At 42.0% G+C, this 25,234-nt stretch overlaps 1 protein-coding gene across 4 annotated transcripts in view; it reads left to right on the top strand.

Annotated features, from left to right (window-relative positions):
* The window catches only part of smad1 (SMAD family member 1), a 137,646-nt gene that overhangs the window by 84,362 nt on the left and 28,050 nt on the right, over positions 1–25,234 (top strand). For 3 of the 4 annotated variants that reach the window (XM_078541026.1, XM_078541046.1, XM_078541036.1), the window contains 2 exons: positions 8,084–8,335; positions 12,657–12,779. In XM_078541026.1, coding sequence (XP_078397152.1) covers positions 8,084–8,335; positions 12,657–12,779 — 375 coding nt within the window. The remainder of the gene's footprint in view (positions 1–8,083; positions 8,336–12,656; positions 12,780–25,234) is intronic. The other variant, XM_078541053.1, reaches the window with a different exon arrangement.

Below are 25,234 nucleotides of genomic sequence, written 5' to 3'. Positions count from 1 at the left end.
CATTAGGGAAAGATGTATGCTAACCCACTATTTAGTCCATTTAATATGTATTAATGATGTATTAATGAGCATGTATTTTCTCTCTTAATTTCACATTGCCTCTGAAGATATGAAACTTGGTTTCCTTATATGATATGCACATGTCTTATCAGTTTAAAATATATTAGTGATATGAATGAAGGGAGGAAGGTTGATTTGGGGCCTGACAGTCTATTGCTGATAGGAGTGCAGAGCAGCATCATTAATCAGCATTACTCATCCACTCTCATACTAATTTTTGTATTGATATTTTATTACTTTAGCTGCTGTTTCTTGCACAGACTCCATATTGATTTTTCTGACTGTCTGTGATAAAGAAATAACAGACTGGTTGCAGTAGGTGAGATGAGCATCAGCTTGATTAGTTAATATCAAGATTCTGTTGTAGATTTAGGGAAAGGATGACACAGATTTACTGAGTAATGAATGCAGTCATAGGTAATTTGGAATCCTGTCCTGTCAAGCAGAGAATGAAGGATATTCGTAACTGTGGACAGTCAGCTTTTTCATTCAGCCGAAGATTAAAAAGCATCCTGTTTTTGTACAAGGGCACACAATGACATCAACTTTTTTTGAATGACTCCAGTACTTCATTGTGTACACATGTATCCTGTAAAACTGACAGTTGAATAAAAGAATTTTTGTTAATATTGAATTCTAAACCATTTGACTCCTACAGTATAAGAGTTTGGTGAGGGATAGGGAGATGGGCCTTTCAGGTTGCCCTCCCTCTGCCTGGTTTTCATTTTTTTCTTTTGTGGGGTGTTTGTAAACAAGCTACCTGCCCTGTCAGCTAATGATGGTGCATGACATGGAGGGACTCTGGGAAAATAGTAAATTCTTTGGATGAGGTAATCGTTGTGAAAGCAAAGGATGAATAATGTGCTTTACTTGGGAATACCATATGCAATAGTGCCTTTCATTTTATACAGCAAGTGAACCAAGGTAATTTTCAAAATGAAAAAAATTCTCCTAAGAAGCCCACTAGAAGAATTGCATTTGAAGCTTAGTGCAACTTTCCTACAGTGTTCCATTTTATTAATGACTTTCGTTTCAAACCCAGGCCCAGAAGGGAAGTGGGGTCTCTTGGGATCTCCCAAAGAACCCACCTGAAACTGAAAAACATGATCAAGCTTTAATTCCACCCTCCCTAGAAGACCACTGGACTTTTAATTCTGAAATCAAATCCTATGTCTTCCATTGAGATTGGTCCCACAATCCACCGTCCTGAGGTCAAGAGCCTCATGAAATTAGATTGTGTTGCTTCTACCCCATTCACCCATTGGTCGCCTTGTGTGATACAATTGCTGGCAGAGAATCACTGGGTCACTGGCATATCTTGTGCCTACTTAAAAAATCCACTGGAACAATGCCTCGTGGACAGCCATATGGATGGAATGCTGTCTCCTTGCTACGCTTGTACGCTTCTTATTCTTGTGCTGAGAGACAGAAAATGCTGCTTTATTGTTCAGAAAGCTTGTTTTTCGCCTTTTATAACCACAGATTATGTAGATATCTCAAACACTGCTTTATTTTTGACTCGTTAGTTTTGGATCCACAAGGCAGTTGTAGCTAAAGGTAGTTGTAGTTCATATGTATGGATTGGGGAAAGAAGGGATAGGAGTTTAAACTTTGCATCAGACAATGTTATATGATCTATAAACATCTTTGGGTTGTATTGTACTCGAGAGGCACTGCAGTGAAATCACGATGAGTCAAACTTGGATGACACGAAATTCCAGTTATGTCAAAGTTGTCAACCGTTGCCACCGGCAGAATAGCAGATCCTATAAAATGGTGCCTGTAATAAGCCAAAATTCCACACTGGTAACTCCGGATTAGCCGAACTTGTCATCATCTTAGGCAGTCCCTCAGGGTCGAGGATGACTTGCTTCCACACTAAAAATGAGTTCTCAGATGACTGAAGAGTCCAATGTGTGACCTACAGTCTCTGTTACAGGTGTGGCAGATGGTGGTATGGGGAACAGGTAGGTGGAGTGCCCGGGTTTCTTCGAGTTCTTTTTGCTGTTGATGCTTGGCTTCACCTAGCCCTTGGCAATGAGACTTGAGCTCAGCTCCTTCCTGGATGTTTTCCCTCCACTTTGGGCTGTCTTGGGCCAGGGATTCCCAGATGTCGGTGGAGATGTTGCACACTTTCAAGGAAGTTTTGAGGGTGCCCTTGAAGTGTTTCCTCTGCCCTCCTGGGGCTCACTTGCCGTGTCGAAGCTCCGAGGAGAGTGTTTGTTTCGGGAGCCCCGTGACAGGCATGCGGACAATATGGCCCGTCCAATGGAGCTGATTGAGCTGGTCACTGTTTCAATGCTGGGGATGTTGGCCTGAACGAGAACACTGACGTTGGTGCACCTATCCTGCCAATGGATTTACAGGATCTTGCGGAGGCAGCATTGGTGGTACTTCTACAGAGTTTTGAGGTGCGTGCTGTACATAGTCCACATCTCTGAGCCATATAGGAGGGTGGGTATCACTACTCCGTCTAAGCTTGTCACGTGAACATGCTGACCAATCAGAGTGGAGCTGGACCACAGGAATGCACAATCATGAAGCACTGGGCAAGCCATATTTTGACATCTAGATCTTCTTGTGAAATGATGTGCAAAGACTCTGAATATGACTAAACTTGAGAAAGTTAAGTGTTGTCAATCAGAGGTTGTCTGCCTGTTTACATAGCCGAGGCCGTAGAGATGCCTTAAGATTTCGTGCTGCAGCACGAAAACACCAATAGCATGTTTGACTGAATTGATCACACGGTGGACTATATCACGCGTGTCCAAAGACAGCGTGCTAAGCAGAAAAAGAGCTTAGCAGAGCTAACTCCTAACATTTTTCAATGCTCTGGCCTTTTACAAGGTCAGGCTATTGTATGGTGAACAAATTGAATAAAGACTTTTTCACACACTTACCGATTTACTGTGTTTTCATTTGGCATTTGAATCTGTTGTTTTTGACATAGACGGTGTTTGTAGGCCTCTCAAGTTACATAGAGGCACATTCATGTGGGAATGGAGTCTCGGCGACCACGAAACTCCGCTTAACATGAATTTATGGGTGGACCCCCTGGGATTTGACTCATCAGGATTTTACTGTATATAAAAATGTGCCTAGTCTACCTTAAATTACCCTGGAAAGGCAAAGTATCTCAAAAATTTTAACAATGGGTTAAATAAGCCATTTCACTCTGCTACTATGCAGTGTCATTGTGAGTGGTATTTTCCACTAATAGGACGCTACCATCAGTCCAAGAAAATTCGTTCTGCCGACAACACAATTGAGTGACATCATGTATGAATTCTAGTGCCAGTGTGATGCCAGGTGCATGGGCAGTACGTCCCAACAACTGGCTGATCACATCAAAAAACATGTTCCTTCGGCTGTTCGTAATATGCAGAGTAGAACACATTTAATCAGCCTGCGCTTATAAAATGCAAAGCAGAATGTTTACTGTGTCACAAGGCTATGCTCCGTTGTTTCTGGAAATATAACTTATCAAATTCCAATTTGCAATTTGAAATGAGACAGAACAAACTACTTAAAAATGTACGGTCACCTTCCAAGGTGAAAAAGCAAACGAGACTCCTTCGAGAGTGACATTTCTGATAATTCGGAGACCCAACGAAACTGGTCAGTGTCTAAGGGAAAGACATTAAAGTGCAAAGTGGCGAATGTTGAAACATTGGCTGCTACAGACAGACCCACCCAAAGGTCCTTGGAAATACCCAGTGGGTGAAGTATAACAGACCATGTTGCAGCCACTGCAGAGAGGATTGCAAGAGAGATTTCAGCAGAAGAGACAGGTTGAAAGCTCCCTCTCCCTTTCTTTTTTGGAAGAAGTGTATCACCCGGTTCAGAAGGAAAACTTACTAGAAATCTACCAGTGAGCCGAGATCTCGTAATAATTGCAACATCATCTACATCTGACTGCATCCACGAAACCAGCTAATCCAAATCGGCCGTAATGTTTAAAAACCTACGCCTCAAGGACAATCAAAGGGCACTTAACTGTATATTCTTTTAACTTATTTTTATTGGACTCTTAACTTCCCTTATTTCTGATACCTGTGTGCGTGAGAGGGAGAGGCGGTGTCGTAGTGGTATTACCACTGGACTAGCAGTCCAGACCCAGGATAATGCTCTGAAGACCCAGCAAATGGTGGAATTTGAATTCAATAAAGATATCTGGAATTAAAAGTGTGTTGTTGACCATGAAACTATATTAATTGTCATAAAAACCCATCTGGTTCACTAATGTCCTTTAGGAAAGGAAATCTGCTATCCTCATCTGGTCTGGCCTATATGTGACTCCAGATCCGCAGTAATGTGGTTGACTCTTAAATGCCCCCGGAAATGGCCTAGCAAGCCACTCAGTTGTATCAAACTGCTAAAAACAAGTCAATAAGGAATGAAACTGGATGGACCACCCAGCACCAACCTAGGCACTGGAAATTGTTGACCCTGCATACTCCTCCTTACTAATATCTGAGGGCTTGTGCCAAAACTCGGAGGGCTGTCTCACAGACTAGTCAAGCAACAGCTTGCTGTAGTCATACTCATGGAATCATACCTTACAAAACATGTCCCAGACACCACCATCACCATCCCTGGGCATGTCCTGTCACACCGCAGGACAGACTCAGCAGAGGTAGCGGCACAGTGATATATAGTCGGGAGGGATTTGTCCTGGGTGTCCTCAATATCGACACTGGATCCCATGAAAGGTCATGGCAAACATGGGCAAGGAAACCTTCTGCTGATTACCACATATTGCCCCTGTCAGCTGATGAATCAGTGCTAGACCATGTTGAACACCACTCAGAGGAAGCACTGAGGGGGGTGGGGTGGTTGCACTTTGGGTGGGGAACTTCAATGCCCATCACCAAGAGTAGCTCGGTAGCACCACTACTGACCAAGCTGGCTGAATCCTAAAGGACATAGCTGCTAGACTTGGTCTGCGACAGGTGATGAGGAAAAGATGTACTTGACCTCATCCTCACCAACCTGCCTGCCGCAGATGCATCCGCCCATGACAGTATCAGTAAGAGTGACCACCACACAGCCCTTGTGGAGATGAAGGCCCGTCTTCACGTTGAGGATACCCTCCATTGTGTTGTGCGGCACTACTACCCTGCTAAATGGGATAGATTTCAAACACATCTAGCAACTCAAGACTGGACATCCATGAGGCACTGTGGGCCATCGGCAGCAGCAGAATTGTCATTAGCCACAATCTGTAACCTCATGGCCCAGCATATCCCCCACTCTACCATTACCACCAAGCGAGGGATCAACTCTGGTTCAACGCAGAGTGCAGGAGGGCATGTCAGCAGGAAACTACAGGCCAGTTAACCTAACATCTGTCATAGCTTCTAACATTTTCCCTATTATTTAAGATGTCATAGCAGGGCACTTAGAAAAATTCAAGATAATCAGGCAGAGTCAACATGGCTTTGTGGAAGGGAAACCATGTTTAACCAATTTATTGGAGATCTTTGATGGAGTCACATGTGCTGTGGATAAAGGGGAACTGGTGGATGTACTGTTCTTAGATTTCCAGAGGGTATAGTACCAAAGACTTATGCTCCAGAACTTGCCGTGCCCCTAACCAAACAGTTCCAGTACAGCTACAACTCTGGCATCTACCCAGCAATGTGGAAAATTGCCCAGGCGTGTCCTGTACACACAAAGGACAAATCCAACCTGGCCAATTACAGCCCCATCGGTCTACCCTCGCTCGTGAGTAAAGCGATGGAAGGAGTCATCAACTTGTGCAATTAAGCGGCATTTGCTTAGCAATAAACTGCTCACTGACGCTCAGTTTGGGTTCCGCCAGGGTCACTCAGCTTCTTACCTCATTACAGCCTTGGTTCAAAGAGCTGAACTCCCGAGGTAGGGCGAGTGTGTCTGCCCTTGACATCAAGGCAACATTTGACCGAGCGTGGCATCAGGTAGCCCTAGCAAAACTGGAATTAATGGGGATCGGAAGAGGAACTATCCGCTGGTAGGAGTCATACTTAATACAAAGGAAGATGGTTGTGGTTGTCGGACGTCAATCATCTCAACTCCAGGACATCACTGCAGAAGTTCCTCAGGGTAGTGCCCTATACCCAGCCAACTTATGCTGCTTCATCAATGACCTTCCTTCCATTTAAGGTCAGAAGTGGGGATGTTGGCTGATTATGCAATTTTCACCATTCGTGAATCCTCATTGAAATAGTCCATGCCCAAACGCAGCAAGATCTGGAAAGTATCCAGGCTTGGACTGACAAGTGGCAAGTAACATTTGTGTCACACAAGTGCCAGGCAATGACCAACTCCAATAAGAGAGAATCTAGCCATCGCCCCATGACATTCAATGGCATTACCATTGCTGAATCCCCACTATCTTGGGGGTTGCTATTGACCAGAAACTGAACTGGACTAGGCATATAAATATGGCTTGTGGTTAATGACAAAAGTAGGTCACTGGCTAGGACCCCTGCAGTGAGTTACTCACCACCTGACTCCCCAAAGCCCATCCACCACCTACTAGGCACAAATCAGTAGTGTGATGTAATACTCTCCATTTGCCTGGATGAGTGCAGCTCCCACAACACTCAAGAAGCTTGACACCATCCAGGACAATGCAGCCTGCTTGATTGGCACCCCATCCACAAACATTCACTCCCTCCACCACCGACGAATAGTGTCAGCAGTGTGTACCATCTACAAGATGTGTTGCAGGAACTCATCAAGCCTCCTTAGCTGAACAATCCTGAGTGTACTAATAGCCACATTAACACCCATGTCAAGAGAATCAGTCGAGCTCATTTATGCTTGCTAGAAGCAGCATACATTCATATGCAGGGACTCATTCTCTGTGAACAAAACGGTTAATTTCAAGCCCTGTGCCTTTTTTGAATTGCTAAGAAGCATGGGGAGCTTAGATCCCCATTGCTTTCTACATGGCAACACCTCGATCCATCAGAGTCGACTTGCCAACCAATCAGCGTTCCTTTTCTTCTGTGGTATATTGTAAATGGTTGTGATTGTTGGAAATTTGCCATTCTTGCGTTTGTTCTGATGAGTGCAAGGTGAAAATCTTCGGCAATAAAGTCTGTATTTGCAACAATGCTATATAAATGCAACTCTCTGTCTTCTATATACCCAGGCTGTCATTTGTCTGGTTCCATTCAAGCTCTAAAAGGGACTACCAGTTTCTGGAGAGTGGGAGTGAAGATCATTGTTGTATATGTATTAACTCCTTGGTAGATTCTAAAATATATAAATAGTCATTTGGTAGTACAGGACCTTGAGTATTGCTGAAAAAGAGACATGCTATCAAAGCTTTTCGTCTTGGACTTATCAGGACAGCTCACAAGAAATTACCAACAGTAAAGGGGAACAACAATTTGTATTGCATGAGAAGAAAGTGCCGAGTAGTTGGCAAATGGACTCTGGTGGAGACGTTACCATGGAGAATGCAGCATGGAAGAGTTAACTGCCCAGCTTTGTTCACATTCAACCTGGGCAGGTCAATCCTGGTTAAGGCATTGCCCTGGGGAATGAATCAGGGAATGACTGTTCCCCAAGCCTTTGTTAAGTTGAAAAAGGCACAGCGTGTGGGCATGTTCCTTTTGTTCACAAAGGACAGGGCCCTATGTGGGTTCATTCCCCAGGGCAATGCTTTGACCAGTTAGTCGACCTGCCTGGTTTGAATTTGAACAGAGCTGGGCAGTTAACTGATCCATGCTGCATTCTCCATGACGATGCCTCCACCAATCAATTGGCACTCTCTCCTCGTGCAGTACACATTGTTGTTCCCTTTTACCGTTGGTAATTTCTTGCGAGCTGCCCTGATGAGTGCAAGACGAGAAGCTTTGATAGCATGTCTTGTTTTCAGCAATGTTAATATATGTATATATCTCTGAGAGGTACCATTTGTTTATGCTCTGCATTTATAAGTTTTTATTTGCTAACCAGCAAAGCAGTTTTAAATGGGTGGTGTTGTAGAGCATTTTTAAATTTTTTGCCTTCTCTTCTTTTGTTCCAGTTCTTCCTCCAGTGTTGGTTCCAAGGCATAGTGAATTTAACCCACAACACAGCCTACTTGCACAGTTTCGTAATTTGGGACATAATGATCCTCCTATGCCACAAAATGCTGCCTTTCCAGTTTCCTTTCAGCAACCAAACACCCACCCATTCCCCAACTCTCCCAACAGAAGTTATCCCAGCTCCCCAGGAAGCAGTACATATCCTCATTCTCCAGCAAGCTCTGGACCAAGCAGCCCATTTCAGATGCCAGGTAAGAATATATTCTGTTCTACTACAACATATATTAGCCATCATAGTTATATTAACTACCCAAATTCAATCTAACCAAAGTGGTTTAATTTTGGTTGCGGAAATGCTTTCCTTTTACAAGATACTACCTTCTGTTGTAGTCTTAAAGCAGCTGTATTTTTTTTTAGGGATTTTAGTGTCCAGCATAATTTTTGTTAAGGAATAACAAGGATCTTGTGGCGTGGTGAGAGGAAAGCAAAGCAAATAATTGATTTGACTCCTGTGGACACAGAAATGAGTTACGACCATTTCTTTAGAGCAGTAATGGATGCTTGGAATTCACTGCCATGTGCAGATGTATAGTATTGTAATCACATTCTAGAATAAACTGGTCTGTTCCCAATAAATGGAACATAGCATCTGATTGATTGTTACACTAGGCTTGTCAGGTGCAATTGATTGCATGCTTCCTCTTGTGAAAAGAAAACAGACTGATTTGATCAAGACTGCAGTCATAATGGTTTCCTTCACTGAAATTGATTCTAGGAAGGAGAGCCTGTTGTTTATAACTCTGAAGAACAAGAAAGAAATAGTGGTTATATAGGTGAAATATAACAGTTGAATGTTTAAATTTAAAACAAATATTACAGAAATTTTTAGATTCAATGTCATATAAATTATCAATATTTTAATTAGTGCCATGAATCTAGAATTCTGAATTAAGTTGCTGATAGTTGCTCCCTGTAACTTTATTGAAGAAGCTAATACCTGACAGTGAACTGTAAGAGAATAAATACATTGAACTCAAGAGAGCGACACAAAGTTGAAGCTATTGAACACTCTTTAGTAAATTTTAATGAGTAGCCCATTGCTTAATTTTGTGCTTTCAGTTTTTACTTATAATACATTTAAAATACATTTTAAGTACTTTGAATGAAGCAGCTTTCTAAAATTTAGTGCAAAGTGAATCCAACATGGAGAAACACATATAGTTTTATTTAAACAAATTGTATAGATTAAGCCACCAAATCTATATTGGGAAGTTAAGCCTAAATTTTGGTTTTACTATTTCTACATTCCTTTTTCAAACCTAAATTTTGGCTTTACTATTTCTGCATCCCCTTTTTAGATCAGTTAAGCTATTTATTGCAAGGTCCATAAGATAGATACATGCAAGCTTATTTAACCCATCCTAGTTTGTTTGTTCATAACAATACAATACTTCCCTTCCAATATCCAGTTGTCAAATTATTCAATTGTTTTCCTCCACTATCTAATCAGGGAATGCATTTCATGTGTTGATCACTTCATGTGTCTAGAAGTTGCTGACATTAGTCCCAAATTTCCTCCTGTGCAGTTTGATCTCTTCCTCACCTTTGTTCTACTATTGTGAATTGAATTAGTGCTGAATTTACTTCTCCCCACGTAGTATTTTTCATACCACTGAAGTCTCTGTCACTTCGCTGTATTCAAGGCTGAAAAATCTTAAGTTTTTCCACTCATTTCTCAAAACTCAGTACTTTGTGGCTCAGGTTTAGCCTTTACAGAGAAATCTAGAGTTCAGAAACAGGCTATCCAGCCCAAGTGGTCTATGCTAGCATTTATATAAATGCAGCCCCCTCCAACTTATTTATTACCTCTTTCCACCCTGCCCCCATATCCCATTATTTCCCATCTCTCTCATGTGCATCAAGCCTTCCCTTAAATGTGTCAGTGCCATCTGCTCCAACATTTCCATGTGGCAGTGAGCTTGACATTCTTATTGTTATCTATGCACAGATCCTCCTGAATTCTTTGTTGATCAGTTAGTGGTTATCTTATATTTATGCCCCCTTGTTCATGACTCACCCATAAGTGGAAACCGTTTCTCCATATCCATACTATCAAACCGCTTCATAATTTTAAAGACTTCTATCAAGCTTCCATGTAGACTTAAATTTCAACGGACATTGCTGAAAAAAGACATGTTGAAGCTTTTCGTCTTGGAACTCATCAGGGCAATGCCAAAATTCCAAATTTTAAAGGGAACAACAACTTATCATGCATGAGAAAAGGGGTGCTAATTGGTTGACAAGTTGGCTCTGATTGGTCGAGATGTCGCCATGGCAAATGCACCAGGGAGCTATTGCCCCCATGCCTCTGTTTATTCAAAACAGGTGCAATGTTTGAGCATTTTCCTTTTACCTGCAGAGGACAGGGCCCTGAGTATGAATATAGGTTTCTTCTAGCGAGCGGAAGTGAGCTGCATTGCAAGCCCACCTGATCATCTTTAATTGGTCGTTAGTGGTAATTCTTAGCACGCTCAGGATTGTTCAACAAATGCTGCCCAATCGTGGAATTGCATCTAATGAGAGACATGTTCTGAGTTTTGCATGCACTGGTTGGTTGAGTACAATCGATACTCTGCCTGTTGCAAACAGCAGAAAGGGACATGCTGTTTGATATGCTCTGCCAATTGTTGGGGCGTACAGCCTCATCGCACCAGCACTGAAATTCATATACCACGTCACTCATTTGTGTGGTAGGCAGAGCATGTTTTTGGCTTGACAGCAGCATCCTGTTAGTGGAAAGCACCACTCGTGTTGCCACTGCATAGTAGCATCATGAAGCGGCTAGCTTCAACTGATACTCAAATGTTTGAAATACTTTGGCCTCCCAGGGTAATTTGAGGTAGACTGAGCACTTTTCAGGTCTGAAAGAGCCAGCCTTAGGCCTATTTATGAGTATGCGAGATACACAGCGAGCAATGGCCTGATTGGAGCAGACATTGTGCTGCAAGATTTGATGTACCTTGCACGGTGAGTAAATGACTCAGCCCCTATTTATGAGAATGCTGTTGGAGCTGTAGGAATCCCAATGCTTATTTGATTAGTGAAGCTAGGCTTGTGGTAGACAGTAGTAGAGAACCCATTGGCAGATTTCTCAACTAGCATGTTGAGGAAAGGGAGCTTTTTAGACTGCTGCATTTCGAAGATGAATTTGAGTGCAGGTTGGAACGCATTAAGGTGTGTAAAGAAATTCTTACATGCAGGTGCAGATTCAAATATAGCAAACATGTCATCTGTGCATGGAAAAATGCAAGGGGTAGGAGGTTAGGGGTCATTCCATCAAAAATGCTTTTCTCCTGGAAACCAATAAAAAGTTTAGCGAGAGCTGGCCCTAGAAAGGAATCCATGGGCACACCATCTATTTTGGATGGAATCCTTGGAAAGGAATCCTTCACTGTCTACTCAAACAACCCGTGTTTGCAAAACTCAGAGCATAATGTCTCACATTAGATGTGATTCTGCGATAGGTTAGCATTTGCTAAAATGCAATAACCAATTTAAGATTATCAGTCAGGCTCACAACATAGCTCACTTACACTTGCTGGAAGCTCCAAATGCAGGGCCCTGTCCTCTGCAAGCAAAAGAAATATGTCCAGACATTGCACCCTTTTTGAATAAATAAAAGCATGGACCAGTCAATGTGTGCACGTGTTTCAGTTAGACAAAATATGTGGTAGCCATTCACTGGTTCATTCCTCAGGGCAATGCCTTGACCAGAGTCAAGCTGCCTGGTTTAAAATTTCAAACAATGCTTGGCAATTAACTGTCAGTCACCATTAACTGGTGCACACTACATGGCAATGCTTCGACCAATCAGTGTCCACTTGCCAACCAATCAGCCCTCTTCTCATACGGTATAAAGTTCTTCCTTCCCCTGACATTGGTATTCTTGCGATTGTCCTGGTGAGTGCAAGATGAAAAGCTTTGACAAAATGTCTTTTTTAAGCAATAATCAAATTTGGCGTTGTTGCATCTGTACTGATGAGTGAGAGATGAAAAGCTTTGACAACCTGTCTCTCTTTTTTCAGTAATACTCAAATTCTATATTACCAATAACATTGTTATGGTCTCTTAAATATTTTATGTATCTTAAATATTTTATTTTAGTAGATTCCTGGCTATCTCCTCAGAATCACCTGCTCTCTCACCTAGCTTGATGTCATGTGCAAATTTGCCTGGCTAGCACTTAAGTTCTAAATCCAAATCATTGTACATTAGACCGTCTGGTGGCCCTAAGTCTACAACACTGCACTCGATAGTCCTTCCCCACCCCATCCACATAACCTTACTCCTCTGAAGTATTCAGTGTTTCTTATCCTTTTAACAATCTATGTATCCTTCAGCTTCATCCAGAATTTCCACCACCTTAACCTTTAACTTCCAGATTTTAAAATTAAATATTTTCTGAATAATGGACTTACACCACATGCATTTTTGTGGTGACATACTTGCATTGATTTGAAACTGCTTAGCATTCACTGTATATAGTTGTAATTTTGCTGTCTGTCTCTCCAGCTGATACCCCTCCTCCTGCATATATGCCTCCAGATGATCAGATGACGCAAGACGGTTCACAGCCCATGGATACATCAAATGTTCTTGTTCCTACACTACCACCAAATATAACCAATAGAGCAGGTAAGCTGTGGAAACTAAACAAAAACTGAAAACAAAATAACTTGTGTTCCATGAGAATGTAAAATGTGTATTGGAAAGTTTGAGGTAGTTATGAATATTGGAGGCTGATATGGTGGTTGCTGATCCTTTTTGACTGTACATATTGTGATGTGAATCAATTTGGGGCGATATCTTGTTCTGAAGACCTTTCACTAATCTGCCAGAAAATCTAAAATAGCTTCATTCATCCAGTTTATTTTTCTTTATATGCCTTTTTAGTGAATGCTGCATTTTCAAGAGATGAAGCATCAATATATTTTCCCAAAAGACTTCACAATTTGACTTGGGTATTTTTGATTCCTGATTGACGTTGTTAGTTGACCTGAGCCCAGACAACACTAGGGCCACTCCAGTTCATGACAGTCTTCTTGATCTAGAATGAAGGAGAGTATCAAGCAGGAGATCTACTGTTGATTCAGTGACTTCCACCCTAAAGTTTTCAGAAAAGAGGGTAGAATTGAGTTTGACCTCTCACTGTCTCCCATCCTGCTGATGCTCCCTTTATCTAGAGTTACACACGAAGAACGGGTATTTGGGTAAGGTTAGCAAATGGAGCTTATTGTTAGCTATATAGTTTTATCTTTAAATTTGATGGTCTGATTACTGCTCATATCCAGTTTAATGTTTTAAAAAATGATGCTGACAAGACCATATTTGTTGCCCTGAGATGATGGTAGAGTGGCTTCTCCTTGAACCACTGGAGTCCTTGTGGGGCTGATGCTCCTCTAATGGTGGTGTGTGGAATTCTGGGATAGTGAGCCAGTGATGATGAGGGGATATATGGCCAGGCCAAAATAATAACTTGGAGTGATTGTGATCCCACAGCATAGCTGCTCTTGTTCTTTTTGGGCATAGAGGTCATGGGAGGGGACGCTGTTGAATTAAACTTGTCTAGTTGCCTGTCATCCTATAATCATAAGTACTGCAGACATCATGTGCTAGTGGTAGAAGAAATAGATTTTGAGTCTGATGGTGAGAGCTAAGATAAAATGAACTGGGATCTATAGGTTCCACCTAAATAGAGCCAGGACTGAATCTCTTGCGGGGCTATTTGCTAGTGCTATTGGGGAGAGTTTAAACTAACCTGGCAGGGGTGTGGGAACCAGGAGAAAGCATCTGAGAGGAATATAAAAGTGCACAGAATACTAGGATAGATAGATAGATAGCGCTAAAATAAGGAATAGTAAGTAATAGATGGGGGTCAGAGTATGGGAGAAAGTAGTACAATATAATCAGGGTTACTGTGAATGCATGGAATGTGATAAATAAAATAGGTGAGTTACAGCCACAGATTGCCATGCTGTGGCTATAACAGATACCTGGATCAAAGAAGGGCAGGACTGGTTGTTAAATATTCCTGGATACAAGGTGTTCGGGAAAGATAGGAAAGGAAGAAAAGGAGGAGGGGTGGCAGATTGATTAAAGAGAGTATTGCAGTGCTGGAGAAAGGGGATGTCCCAGAGGGTCAAGAACAGAATCTATGTGGCTAGAGTTAAGGAACAAAAATGGTGCAATTACATTGTTCAGTGTAGGCTATAGGCCAGCAACTATTGTGAAAGATGTAGAGGAACAAATTTGCAAGGAAATGACAAAGACGTGCAAGAATTACAGAGGAGTTATAATGGGGGGCTTCAAATATCTGAATATATACTGGGATAGTAATTGTGTAAAGGCAGAGAGGGCAAGAGTTCCTAGAGTGTGTTCAGGAAAATTTTCTACAGTATGTTTCCAGCCCAACGAGAAAGGCACTGCTAGACCTGGTTCTTGGGAATGAAGTGGGCCAATGGATTAAGTATCAACAGGAGAACATTTAGGGACAGTGATCATTATACCATAAGATTTAGGCTGGCTATGGAAAAGGACAAAGAACAATCCAGAATAATAATGATTAACAGGGGCAAAGTCAATTTCAATTGGATAAGAACAGATCTGGGCCTTATAAACTGGAGTCAAAGATTGGCAGGAAAAATGGTAGATGATCAATGGGCTACCTTCAAAGAAGAGGTACTTTGGGCACAGTTGAGGTGCATTCCCTCAAAAGGGAAAGGTAGGGTAAGCAAAGCCAGAGCTCCCTAGAAGACAGAGATAGAAATTAAGGTAAAGAAGTGAAAGTGTGCTTAAGGTAGATGTCAGGTAAAAAAATACAATTGAGAACCATGCTGAATATAAAAGATTCAGGGAAGTGAAAAAGCAAATAAGAGAAGCAAAGAGAGAGTATGAAAAGAAACTGGAAGCCAACATAAAAGGGAATCCCAAGGCCTTCTATAGGCATATAAATAGTAAAAGGGTGGTCAAAGGAGTAGGGCTGATCAAGGACTAAAAAGGGATTTATGCATGGAGGCAGAGGGCATAGCTGAGATATTAAACATAAATGAATACTTTGTAAGTGCTTTTACCAAGGAAGGAGGTGCCATCCAGGCTACAGTGAAGAGGAGGTAATTCATACACTAGAAGGATTTAAAATTAATAAGGAGGTGGTATTGGATAGGCTGTTGGTACTCAAAGTTGATGAGGCTCCAAGACCAGAAGAAATGCATCGAAGGATACTGAGGGAAATGAGAGTGGAAATTGTGGAGCCACTGGCCATAATTTTTCAATTTTCCTTAGACTTGGGTGATGTCAGAAGACAGGAGAATTGCAGGTGATACACCCTTGTTCAAGAAAGAGTGTAAAGATAAGCCAGTTAGTTTAGCTTTGTTGGTGGGAAACTTCTAGAAACAATAATTTGGGACAAAAATAATATACTTATGGACAAATGTGGATTAGTTAAGGATAGCCAGCATGGATTTCTTAAAGGAAATCATGTTTAACTAACTTGTTGGAGTATTTTGAAGAGGGAACAGAGAGAGCTGTTGAGGGCAATGCTATTGATGTGTACCTGGGCTTCCAAAAGGCATTTGATACAATGCCATACAACAGACTTCGGGCTGGAGGAAGGTTTGTAGTGGAGTTTCCCAGGGGTCAATGTTGGGACCCTTGCTCTTCCTGATGTGTATTAATGGCCTAGACCTTGGTGTACAGGGTGCAACTTCAAAGTTTGAATTTTGTTACAAAACTTGGAAGCATTGTGAACTGTGAGGGGGACTGTATAAAACTTCAAAAGGGCGTAGACAAGTTGGTGGAACGAGCAGACAGTTGGCAGATGAGGTTCAATGCGGATAAATGTGATGTGACTCATTTTGGTAGGAAGAACATGGACTGATAATATACATTAAAGGGGTGGTAGGAGCAGAGGGACCTGGGTGCATATGTGTACAAGTCATTGAAGATGACAGAACAGGTTGAGAGCATGATTAATAAAGCATACAGAATCCTAGACTTAAATTAATAGGGGCATAGAGTACAAGAGCAAGGACGTTATGTTGAACTTGTATAAGACACTGGTTCAGCCTCAGCTAGAGTATTGTGTCCAGTTCTGGGTGCTGCGCTATAAGAATGATGTGAAGGCATTGGAGAGAGTGCAAAAAAGATTCTCAAAAATGTTTCCAGGGATGAGGGGTTTGGACAGAGTAGATGAGGAGAAACTCTTCCCACTTGTAAAAGGATCGAGAACGAGGTGGCACAGATTTAAAGTAATTGGCAAAAGAAGCAAAAGTAAGATGAGAAAAAGCTTTTTTCATGCTGTGAGTGGCTTAGGTCTGAAATGCAGAGAGAATGTGGTGGAGACAGGTTCAATCAAAGCATTCAAAAGGGAATTAGACCGTTATCTAAAAAAGGAAAAATTTGCAGAGTTGTGGGGAGATGGCGGGAGAATGGCACTAAGGGAGTTGTCATTCGGAGAACCTGTGCAGATATGATGGGCTGAATGGCCGCGGGCCGCCTCCTGCGCTGTAACAGTTATGTGATTCTATTCTGGATGATGTGCCCTTCAACTGGTGTGAGGCTAGTACCCATCTGTACAAGTGAAACTTATTCCATCACACTCCTGACTTGAGTCCTATAGATGGTGGAGAGGTTTTGAGGAGCTCAAAGATTACTCACTTGTTGAAGAGTACCCAGCCTCTACCTTGCTCTTGTAATCAGTATTGAAATGGTTGGTCCAGTTCTGGCCAATATTAACTCCTTAGATATTAGGAGTTGGGGTACACTGAGATGGAGCTGTTGAAGAACAAGAGGAAATGGTGTACTCTTACTTGAGATGGTCATTACCAGGCATTTGCATGATACTGATGTTATCTGCCTCTTGTTATCCCAAGCCTAGATGTTTTTCAAATGCTACTGTAATATGGCATGCTTGATTATTGAAGCGATTGCGAATGGGACTTAATCCACAGTTAATGGCACCAATTTATGCTGACAGGATGGACCTCGAAGATAATTGGACTGCAGAAGCTTTCCTGAGGAACTCCTGCTTCAGTGTCAGAGGCTGTCGTGAACATCCATTGACAACTATGACCCTGATCTTTTGTTAAATATGATTCCAGCCACTGGAGTGTTTTTCTTTGGCCCCCATTAACTTAAGTTTTGCTTTATTCCTTGATGCCATGCTTACTCTAATGCTGTAAAATTGAGGACAGGTGCTCTCAACTGCCTTCTGGAGTTCAGCTCCAATGCCTGTGTCTGGACAATTCTGTGATGAGCACTGGAGATAAGTGGTTGTGACAGTATCCAGATTGTACATTGTTTGATTTCACTGTTGATAACTCCTTCCATCTGAAAACTGATTGGTAGGAGGTTCATATGGTAGTAATTGGTTGCATTAGATTTTAATTGGCTGCATTAGATTTTAACACTTTTGTGGGTGGAACATACCTAACATATTGCCAAGTTGATTGTTATAGCAGTACTTTATCAGGTTAGCTCTCAAATCCAGCCCTGCAGCAGTGCAAATGGAATATTGTTGGAGCCTGTAGCTATTTCTGTACATGCAGCCACTTAAGGTTGCATGGAATGAACTGAATTGGCTAGATGCTGGCATCAGAGGTAATGGAGACCTCCGAATGAGGATTTTGCATTTTTGGCTGAGGATGCTTGCAATCATTTTAGCCTGTCTCTGATACTCAAATGCAGGGTTGCACTGTGATTATTGATGCAAATGTTCATAAAGCCTCATCCTCTTGTTACCACCGTTCCCAACTGGATGAGCAGTGTTGGTTGCGGGAATGCTTATGTCTGTTTACAGCTCGATTAGGTGGTGTTCATGCGGGTAGCTGGTGTAGTAGCATGGTTTCTCACTTTTAAGGTCATTTTTGTATTGCTCTTGGTGTGCCCTTCTATACTCTCCCTTGAGCCAGGACTGCTGTCTGGCTTGATAGGACAAAACCAGGAGTGTTGGATAAAGTTTGGGATTCTGAGAGTATGATCATGGTAACCTGTTACTTGACTAATCTGAGGGACAGCTCTCCAACTTGTGCACCATTCTGCAGATTTTTAATTCTTTCTTCGGCTGTGAGCGTTGCTGGCAAGGCCAGCATTTTTTCGCTGATCCCTAATTACCTTTGAGAAGGTGGTGGCGAGCCGCCACCACCTTGAACCGCTGCAGTCTGTGTAGTAGTATAGGTACATCCACAGTTCTGTTAGAAAGGGAGTTCCAGGACTTTGACCCGGTGACAATCAAGAAATAGCGATATATTTCCAAGTCAGGATGGTGTGTAGCTTGGAGGGAAACTTGCTGTGGTGGTGTTTCCATGTGCTGGTTGCCCTTACCTTTCTAGGTAGTGCAGGTCGTGAGTTTGCAAGGTGCTGTCTAAGGAAGCTCTTGGAGCTGCTGCAGTGCAACTTGTAGATTTGACACACTGTTGTAACAGTGTGTCATTGGTGGATGGGGTGCTATTCAAGTGGCCTGCTTTGTCCTGGATGGTGCTGTGTTTCTTGTAGAGTTAGTTGGAGCTGCACTCATCCAGGCAAGTGATGAATATTCCATCATACTCCTACTTGTAGATGGTAGGCAGGGTTTGAGGAGCTAGGTGAGTTACTTGCTGCAGAACGCCCAGTCTCTGACCTCCCCTTGTAGCCACAGTATTTAAATGGCTGGTCCAGTTAAGTTTCTGATCAGCGGTAACCCCCAAGATGTTAACAATGGGGGATTCGGCAAATGTAATGCCGTTGAATGTCATGGGGAGGTTCTCATTGGAGATGGTCATTGCCTAGCACTTGTGTGGCATTAATGTTACATGCCACATATCAGCCAAAGCCTGTGTGTTGTCCAGGTCTTGCTCCATATGTATACAACTGCTTCAATATCTGACTAGTTGTGAACGATACTGAGCACTGTACAGTTGTCAGTGAACATACCCAGTTCAGACATTTCTTTTTATTCATTCATGAGATGTGAGCTTCGCTGGCTGGACCAGCACTTATTGCCCATCCCTAGTTGCCCTTGAGAAGGTGGTGGTATCATGAAGCTACTAATGTATATAATATTTTGGAAAATATTTTTCTTTTAAAATAGAGGTTTAGTTTGCGGTATGTCTTAATTGGATTAAAGCCAGCTACTCTGAGTGCTTTGATGTGTACTAGTTTTGATATGTAAGAGAGATAGCATGCACTTACATTTTTTGAATAGAGCATTCAAGAAGTGGGGTGAAAACTTGATGCTTTTCTTGCAGCTACCAAGCAATATGTTTATATTACTAATAAAATTGGTACTATGAAAGGGGTTTCATTGTTAAAAGATGAAGTTCAAAGAGGCTGGTGAGACAATGAGAATTTGAATTCAAGCAGTAGCGGTAGGTATAACTTCAGTAGTTTTCAGATGTGCAGACAGAGGCAATGTAAGATCAAAAGGCAACCTCAAGCCTCCAACTAGCTCCACAGTGAAAAGAACCTCATTTTGAATTTGTATGGTGAAAATGCTTTGCTTGGTGTCTGGTTAAGCCTAAGGGCTGTTGTTGCCTTAATGGAGATTAGTTTAGAAATTTGTTAAAAGTTATGATAGTAGTAATTTGTAGCCATCTGTATATGTTTTAACCTGTGTAAATTAATAAAATGTTTCACTTTGTTTAATGTAAAACCTCGAGAACTAGTCTGATTCCTGAGTTTAGAGTCGCATCTCAAACATAACACTTAAATTATTGGTTATGACAGCTGTTTAAAGTTACCCTCTGGGATTTTTTAAAATAACTCCGCTTTACCAACTGCATTGGTCATAACAATTGGGGGCTCGCCTGGGATAAATTATATTTCTAATTCCTCAATTGGCTAAGAATTGGTGGATCTTAAAGCTTACGAGTACAAGAGGCACTTTGGATTCAGGAATTGGCGAGGTATTTTAGAAGTGGTGAGACTGCAAGATGGCTTTGGCAATTGCTAAGACTTGTCTGGGAGTAGAAGAGATAACTGAGTGGGTTGGAGAGAATAACCGAAAGCAAGTTAACAGAGTTGGCAGATAAGTTACAATTGGGGTTATCTGCGGAAGCTAGGAAATCTGATATAGTTAACTACAGTTGGAAGTGAAACCTGACACTAGTGAGTCACAGCTGGAGGTAGTGAGACTTCGGTTGCAAATGAAAAAGCTTGAATTAGAAGCAAAGGACAGAGAAATGACTTTTAAAAGCGAATTAGAAATTGTGAAGATGGAGAAGGAGGAGAGATAAAGAGAATCCCAACTGAAAATGTTGGCAGTTAGAAAAGAGATGTCAGTAGGTGAGGAAGGATTTATCTCTTGGAGTAGAACCCAGTGGGGATATATTTAAATTTGTACAAGCTCTTCCAAAGTTTGAGGAAACAGATATTGAAGCATTCTTTATTTCATTTGAGAAGCTAGCTAAACAGATGAAATGGCCACAGAAAAGCTGGACATCATTATTACAATCTAAGTTATTAGGTAGGGGGCTTGAGGTAAATGCTTCACTTTCAGAAGAAATGTTGGTGAATTATGATGTGGTGAAAAAAGCTATTTTGAGTGCATATGAGTTGGTTCTTGAAGCATACAGGCAGAAATTTAGGAATATGAGATAACAGCCTGGGCAAACTTGTATTGAGTTTAAAAGAGTAAAACAAAGTAATTTTGACCGGTGGATACGGGCGTTAAAAATAGAGACAACCTATGCAGCTCTTAGGGAAGTCATTCTTTTGGAAAAATTTAAAGATTCAATCCCTTCAGATGTGAGAACTCATGTGGGGGAACAGAGGGTTGACTCTGTAAGGCAAGCAGCAGAGATAGCTGCTGATTACGAGTTAGTTCATAGAGCTAAACCTTTTTTCTGCCACCCTTTCAAATTGGGAAAGGATAAAAAGTGGGAAGGTGAAAGGAAAGCAGGTAGTCAGGGAAGAGGAGTAGCTGGAAGTTCCAAGGGAGTTTTTTCTCAGAATAAAAAGGAAAGTGCTGAAGGTAGAAATGACATTCGAAAGTTGAGGTGTTTTCATTGTAATAAAGTGGGGAACACAAAGTCAGTGTGTTGGAGGTTGCAGGAAAAACCTGTAGGAATTATTGGGGTACAGAAAAGCTCTGGAAGTAAAAGTACTGTGGGTCCTGAGGTTCAGGCACAGGAGAAACCAGTGGGTTTGTGTACAGGTGAAATGGAGAATCAGTGAAGGTAAAGAAGTAGGAATGTGTTCACAGTTTACTCAGGAGAATTCTGAGCAGCAGATCGCAGAAATGTTTAAAGACATTGTATGTGAAGGGAAAGTCTTTCCATGTGTACAGGGTGGAGGAGGTAAAGATGTTAAAATATTAAGAGACGCAGGGGCTAGTCAATCCTTAATGTTGTGGGATAGTGATATTTGTTGTTTTTGAGGGAGTGTTGCAGGAGATTTCTGGGTATGAGTGGGTTTTACTGGAAATTTGTACCACATTTTAGCCAAGTGGTTGCTCCACTGACTGAACTATTACAAAAGAACAAGAAGTTTCAATGGACACTGGAATGTCAGAAGTCATTCAATAGTTTGAAAACTGTATTAACTACGACACCAGTGGTAGCAGTACCCAATTCTGCCAAGCAATTCAAATTGGCCGCTGATGGAAGCGATATAGGCATTGGGGCTATACTGTTACAAGAAGATGACACTAGGATTGAAAAACCAATAGAGTATTTTTCACAGAAGCTGAATGTACAACAGAGAAGATATTCAGCGATCGAAAAAGAGACTTTGGGTTTGGTGTAAGCATTGCAGCATTTTGTCATTTATGTTGCAAACAATTCATCAGAAACAATCGTTTATACAGACCATAATCTGAAGCTTTTGGACAAATTTCGTGACAAAGTGCAAGGCTTTTAAAATGGAGTCTATTGTTCCAACCATTTAATCTACGTATTATACATATTGCTGGAAGAGAAAATCTGTTCGCAGATGCATCATCAAGAGTTTGAAGCTTAAAGGAAAATGGGACATTTAAAAGAAAAACCTGGATACTGAACTGGAGTGATTTCTGTTGATACCAAGTACTTGTGTGTGTGTGTGTGTGTGTATATATATATATATATATATATATATATAATGTTAATGCATACATCTGGTAATGTAATAGTGTAATAAGTATAGGAGATAGTGTGAGATGGGTTATTAAAATGAAGCCATCTTTTAGAATTATTCATTTTTCGATAAGGAGGGGATGTCATAAAGCTATTAACGTATATAATATTTTGCAAAATATTTTTCTTTTGAAATAGAGGTTTAGTTTGCGGGTATGTCTTAATTGGATTAAAGCCAGCTGATCTGAGTGCTTTGATATGTACTAGTTTTGATATGTAAGAGAGATAGCATGCACTTACATTTTTTGAATAGAGCATTCAAGAAGTGGGGTGAAAACTTGATGCTTTTCTAGCAGCTACCAAGCAATATGTTTATATTACTAATAAAATTGGTACTATGAAAGGGGTTTCATTGTTAAAGGATAAAGTTCAAAAGAGGCTGGTGAGAAATCAGTGGTGGTAGGCATAACTTCAGTAGTTTTCGGGTGTGCAGGCAGAGGCAATGCAAGATCAAAAGGCAGCTGCAAGTGTCCAACTGGCTGCACAGTGAAAAGAACCTAATTTTGAATTTGTACGGTGAAAATGCTTTGCTTGGTATTTGGTTAGGTCTATGGGTTGCTGTTGCCATAATGGAGATTAGTTTGGGAGTTATGATAGTAATTTGTAGCCATGTGTATATATTTTAACCGGTGTAAGTTAATAAAATATTTTACTTAGTTTAATGTAAAACCTCCAGAACTAGTGGTTTGATTCCTGAGTTTAGAGTCACATCCCAAAACTAGCACTTAAAATTATTGGTTATGACAGTTGTTTAAAGTTTCCCTCTGGGATTTAAAAAAAAACTCAGCTTTACTAACTGCAGCGGTCATAACAGATGGTGAGCTGCCTTCTTGAACTGCTGCAGCCCATGTGGTGTAGGTTCACCCACAGTGCTGTTAGGAAGGGGGTTCCAGTATTTTGACCCAGCGACAGTGAAGGAATGGTGATATATTTCCAAGTCAGGATGGTGAGAGGCTTGGAGGGGAACTTCCAGGAGGTGGTGTTCCCAGCTATCTGTTGCCCTTATCCTTCTAGATGGTAGTGGTCGTGGATTTGGAAGGTGCTTTGTAAGGAGCCTTGGTGAATTCCTGCAGTGCATCTTGTAGATGGTACACACTGCTGCTACTGTATGTCGATGGTGGAAAGAGTGAATGTTTGTGGATGTGGTGCCAATCAAGCGGGCTGCTTTGTCCTGAACGGTGTCAAGCTTCTTGAATGTTGTGGGAGCTGCATTCATCCAGGTAAGTGGGGAGTATTCAATCACACTCCTGACTTGTGCCTTGTAGATGGTGGACAGGCTTTGGGGTAGATGCCAGTCTTATAGCTGTACCGGAACAGCTTGGCTAGGGGTGCGGCAAGTTCTGGAGCACATATCCTCAGTACTATTGCAGGACTATTGTCAGGGCCCATAGACTTTGCCGTATCCAGTGGCTTTAGCCATTTCTTGATATCACATGGAGTGAATCGAATTGGCTGAAGACTGGCACCTGTGATGCTGGGGACCTCCGGAGGAGGCTGAAATGGATCATCCACTCGGCACTTCTGGCTGAAGATTGTAGCAAATGTTTCAGCCTTACCTTTTGCAATGATGTGCTGGGCTCCCCCATCATTGCAGATGAGGATATTTGTGGAGCCTCCTTCTCCAGTGAGTTGTTTAATTGTCTACCGCCTTTCACTACTGGATTTGACAGGGCTGCAGAGCTTAGATCTGATCTGTTGGTTGTGGGATCACTTAGCTCTATCACTTGCTGCTTATGCTGTTTGGCAAGCAAGTAGTCCTGTGTTCGAGCTTCACCAGGCTGATGCCTCATTTTTTGGTATGCTTGGTGCTGCCCATGGCATGACCCCCTGCACTCTTCATTGAACTAGGATTGACCCCCTGGCTTGATGGTAATGATAGAGTGGAGGATATGCCGGGCCATGAGGTTACAGATTGTGTTTGAGTACAGTTCTGCTGCTGCTGATGGCCCACAGCGCCTCATGGCTGCCCAGTCTTGAATTGCTAGATCTGTTTGAAATTTATTCCATTTAGCATGGTGGTAGTGCCACACAACACGATGGAGGGTATCCTCAATGTGACTTCGTCTCCACAACTCCTGTGCGGTGGTCACTCTTACTGATGCTGGACAGATGCATCTGAGGTCAAGTATGTTTTTCCCTATTGTTAGCTCCCTCACCACTTGCTGCATACCTAGTCTAGCAGCTATGTCCTTTAGGACTCGGCCAGCTCGGTCAGTAGTGGTGCTACCGAGCCACTCTTGGTGAAGGACTTTGAAGTCCCCCACCCAGAGTACATTCTGTACCCTTGCCACCCTCAGTGCTTCCTCCAAGTGGTGGTCAACATGGAAGAGCAGTGATTCAACAGCTGAGGGACTGCAGTACGTGGTAAGCAGCAGGAGGTTTCCTTGCCCATGTTTGATCTGATGCCATGAGACTTCATGTGGTCTGGAGTCGATGTTGAGGACTCCCAGGGCAACTCCCTCCCGACTGTATATCACTGTGCCGCCGCCCATGTCGGGTCTGTCCTGCCGGTGGGACAGGACATACCCAGGAATGGTGATGGTGGTGTCTGGGACACTATCTATATGATAGGATTTCGTGAGTTTTATGTCAGGCTGTCCCAATTTTGGCTGTCCCAGATGTTAGTAAGGAGGACTTTGCAGTATCCACCGGGCTGAGTTTGTCATTGTCGTTTCCAGTGCCTAGGTCGATGCCGGGTGGCCAGTCAGGTTTCATTCCTTTTTTGAGACTTTGTAGTGCAACTGAGTAAACCACATTGCTATGGGTCTGGGGTTGCATTTGGCCAGACCAGGTAAGGACAGCAGATTTCCCTTCCATAAATGAAGGACTTTTAGACTTTTAATTCCAAGTTTTTGTTGAATTCCACCAGCTGCTGTGGTGAGATTTGAACCCGTGTCCCCAGAGCATTACCGTGGGTGTCTGATAATACCACTATGTCATCGCCTCTCCCATATAATGGAGGGAAAGTCATTGTTCAAGTGGCTGAAAATGGTTAAGCCTAGG

Source organism: Cetorhinus maximus, chromosome 1 (genome assembly GCF_964194155.1).
Source record: "Cetorhinus maximus chromosome 1, sCetMax3.hap1.1, whole genome shotgun sequence".
Classification (NCBI taxonomy): Eukaryota; Metazoa; Chordata; class Chondrichthyes; order Lamniformes; family Cetorhinidae; genus Cetorhinus; species Cetorhinus maximus.
Note: the sequence above shows the minus strand (reverse complement) of the source record. Positions and strands in the feature narration are given on the sequence as shown.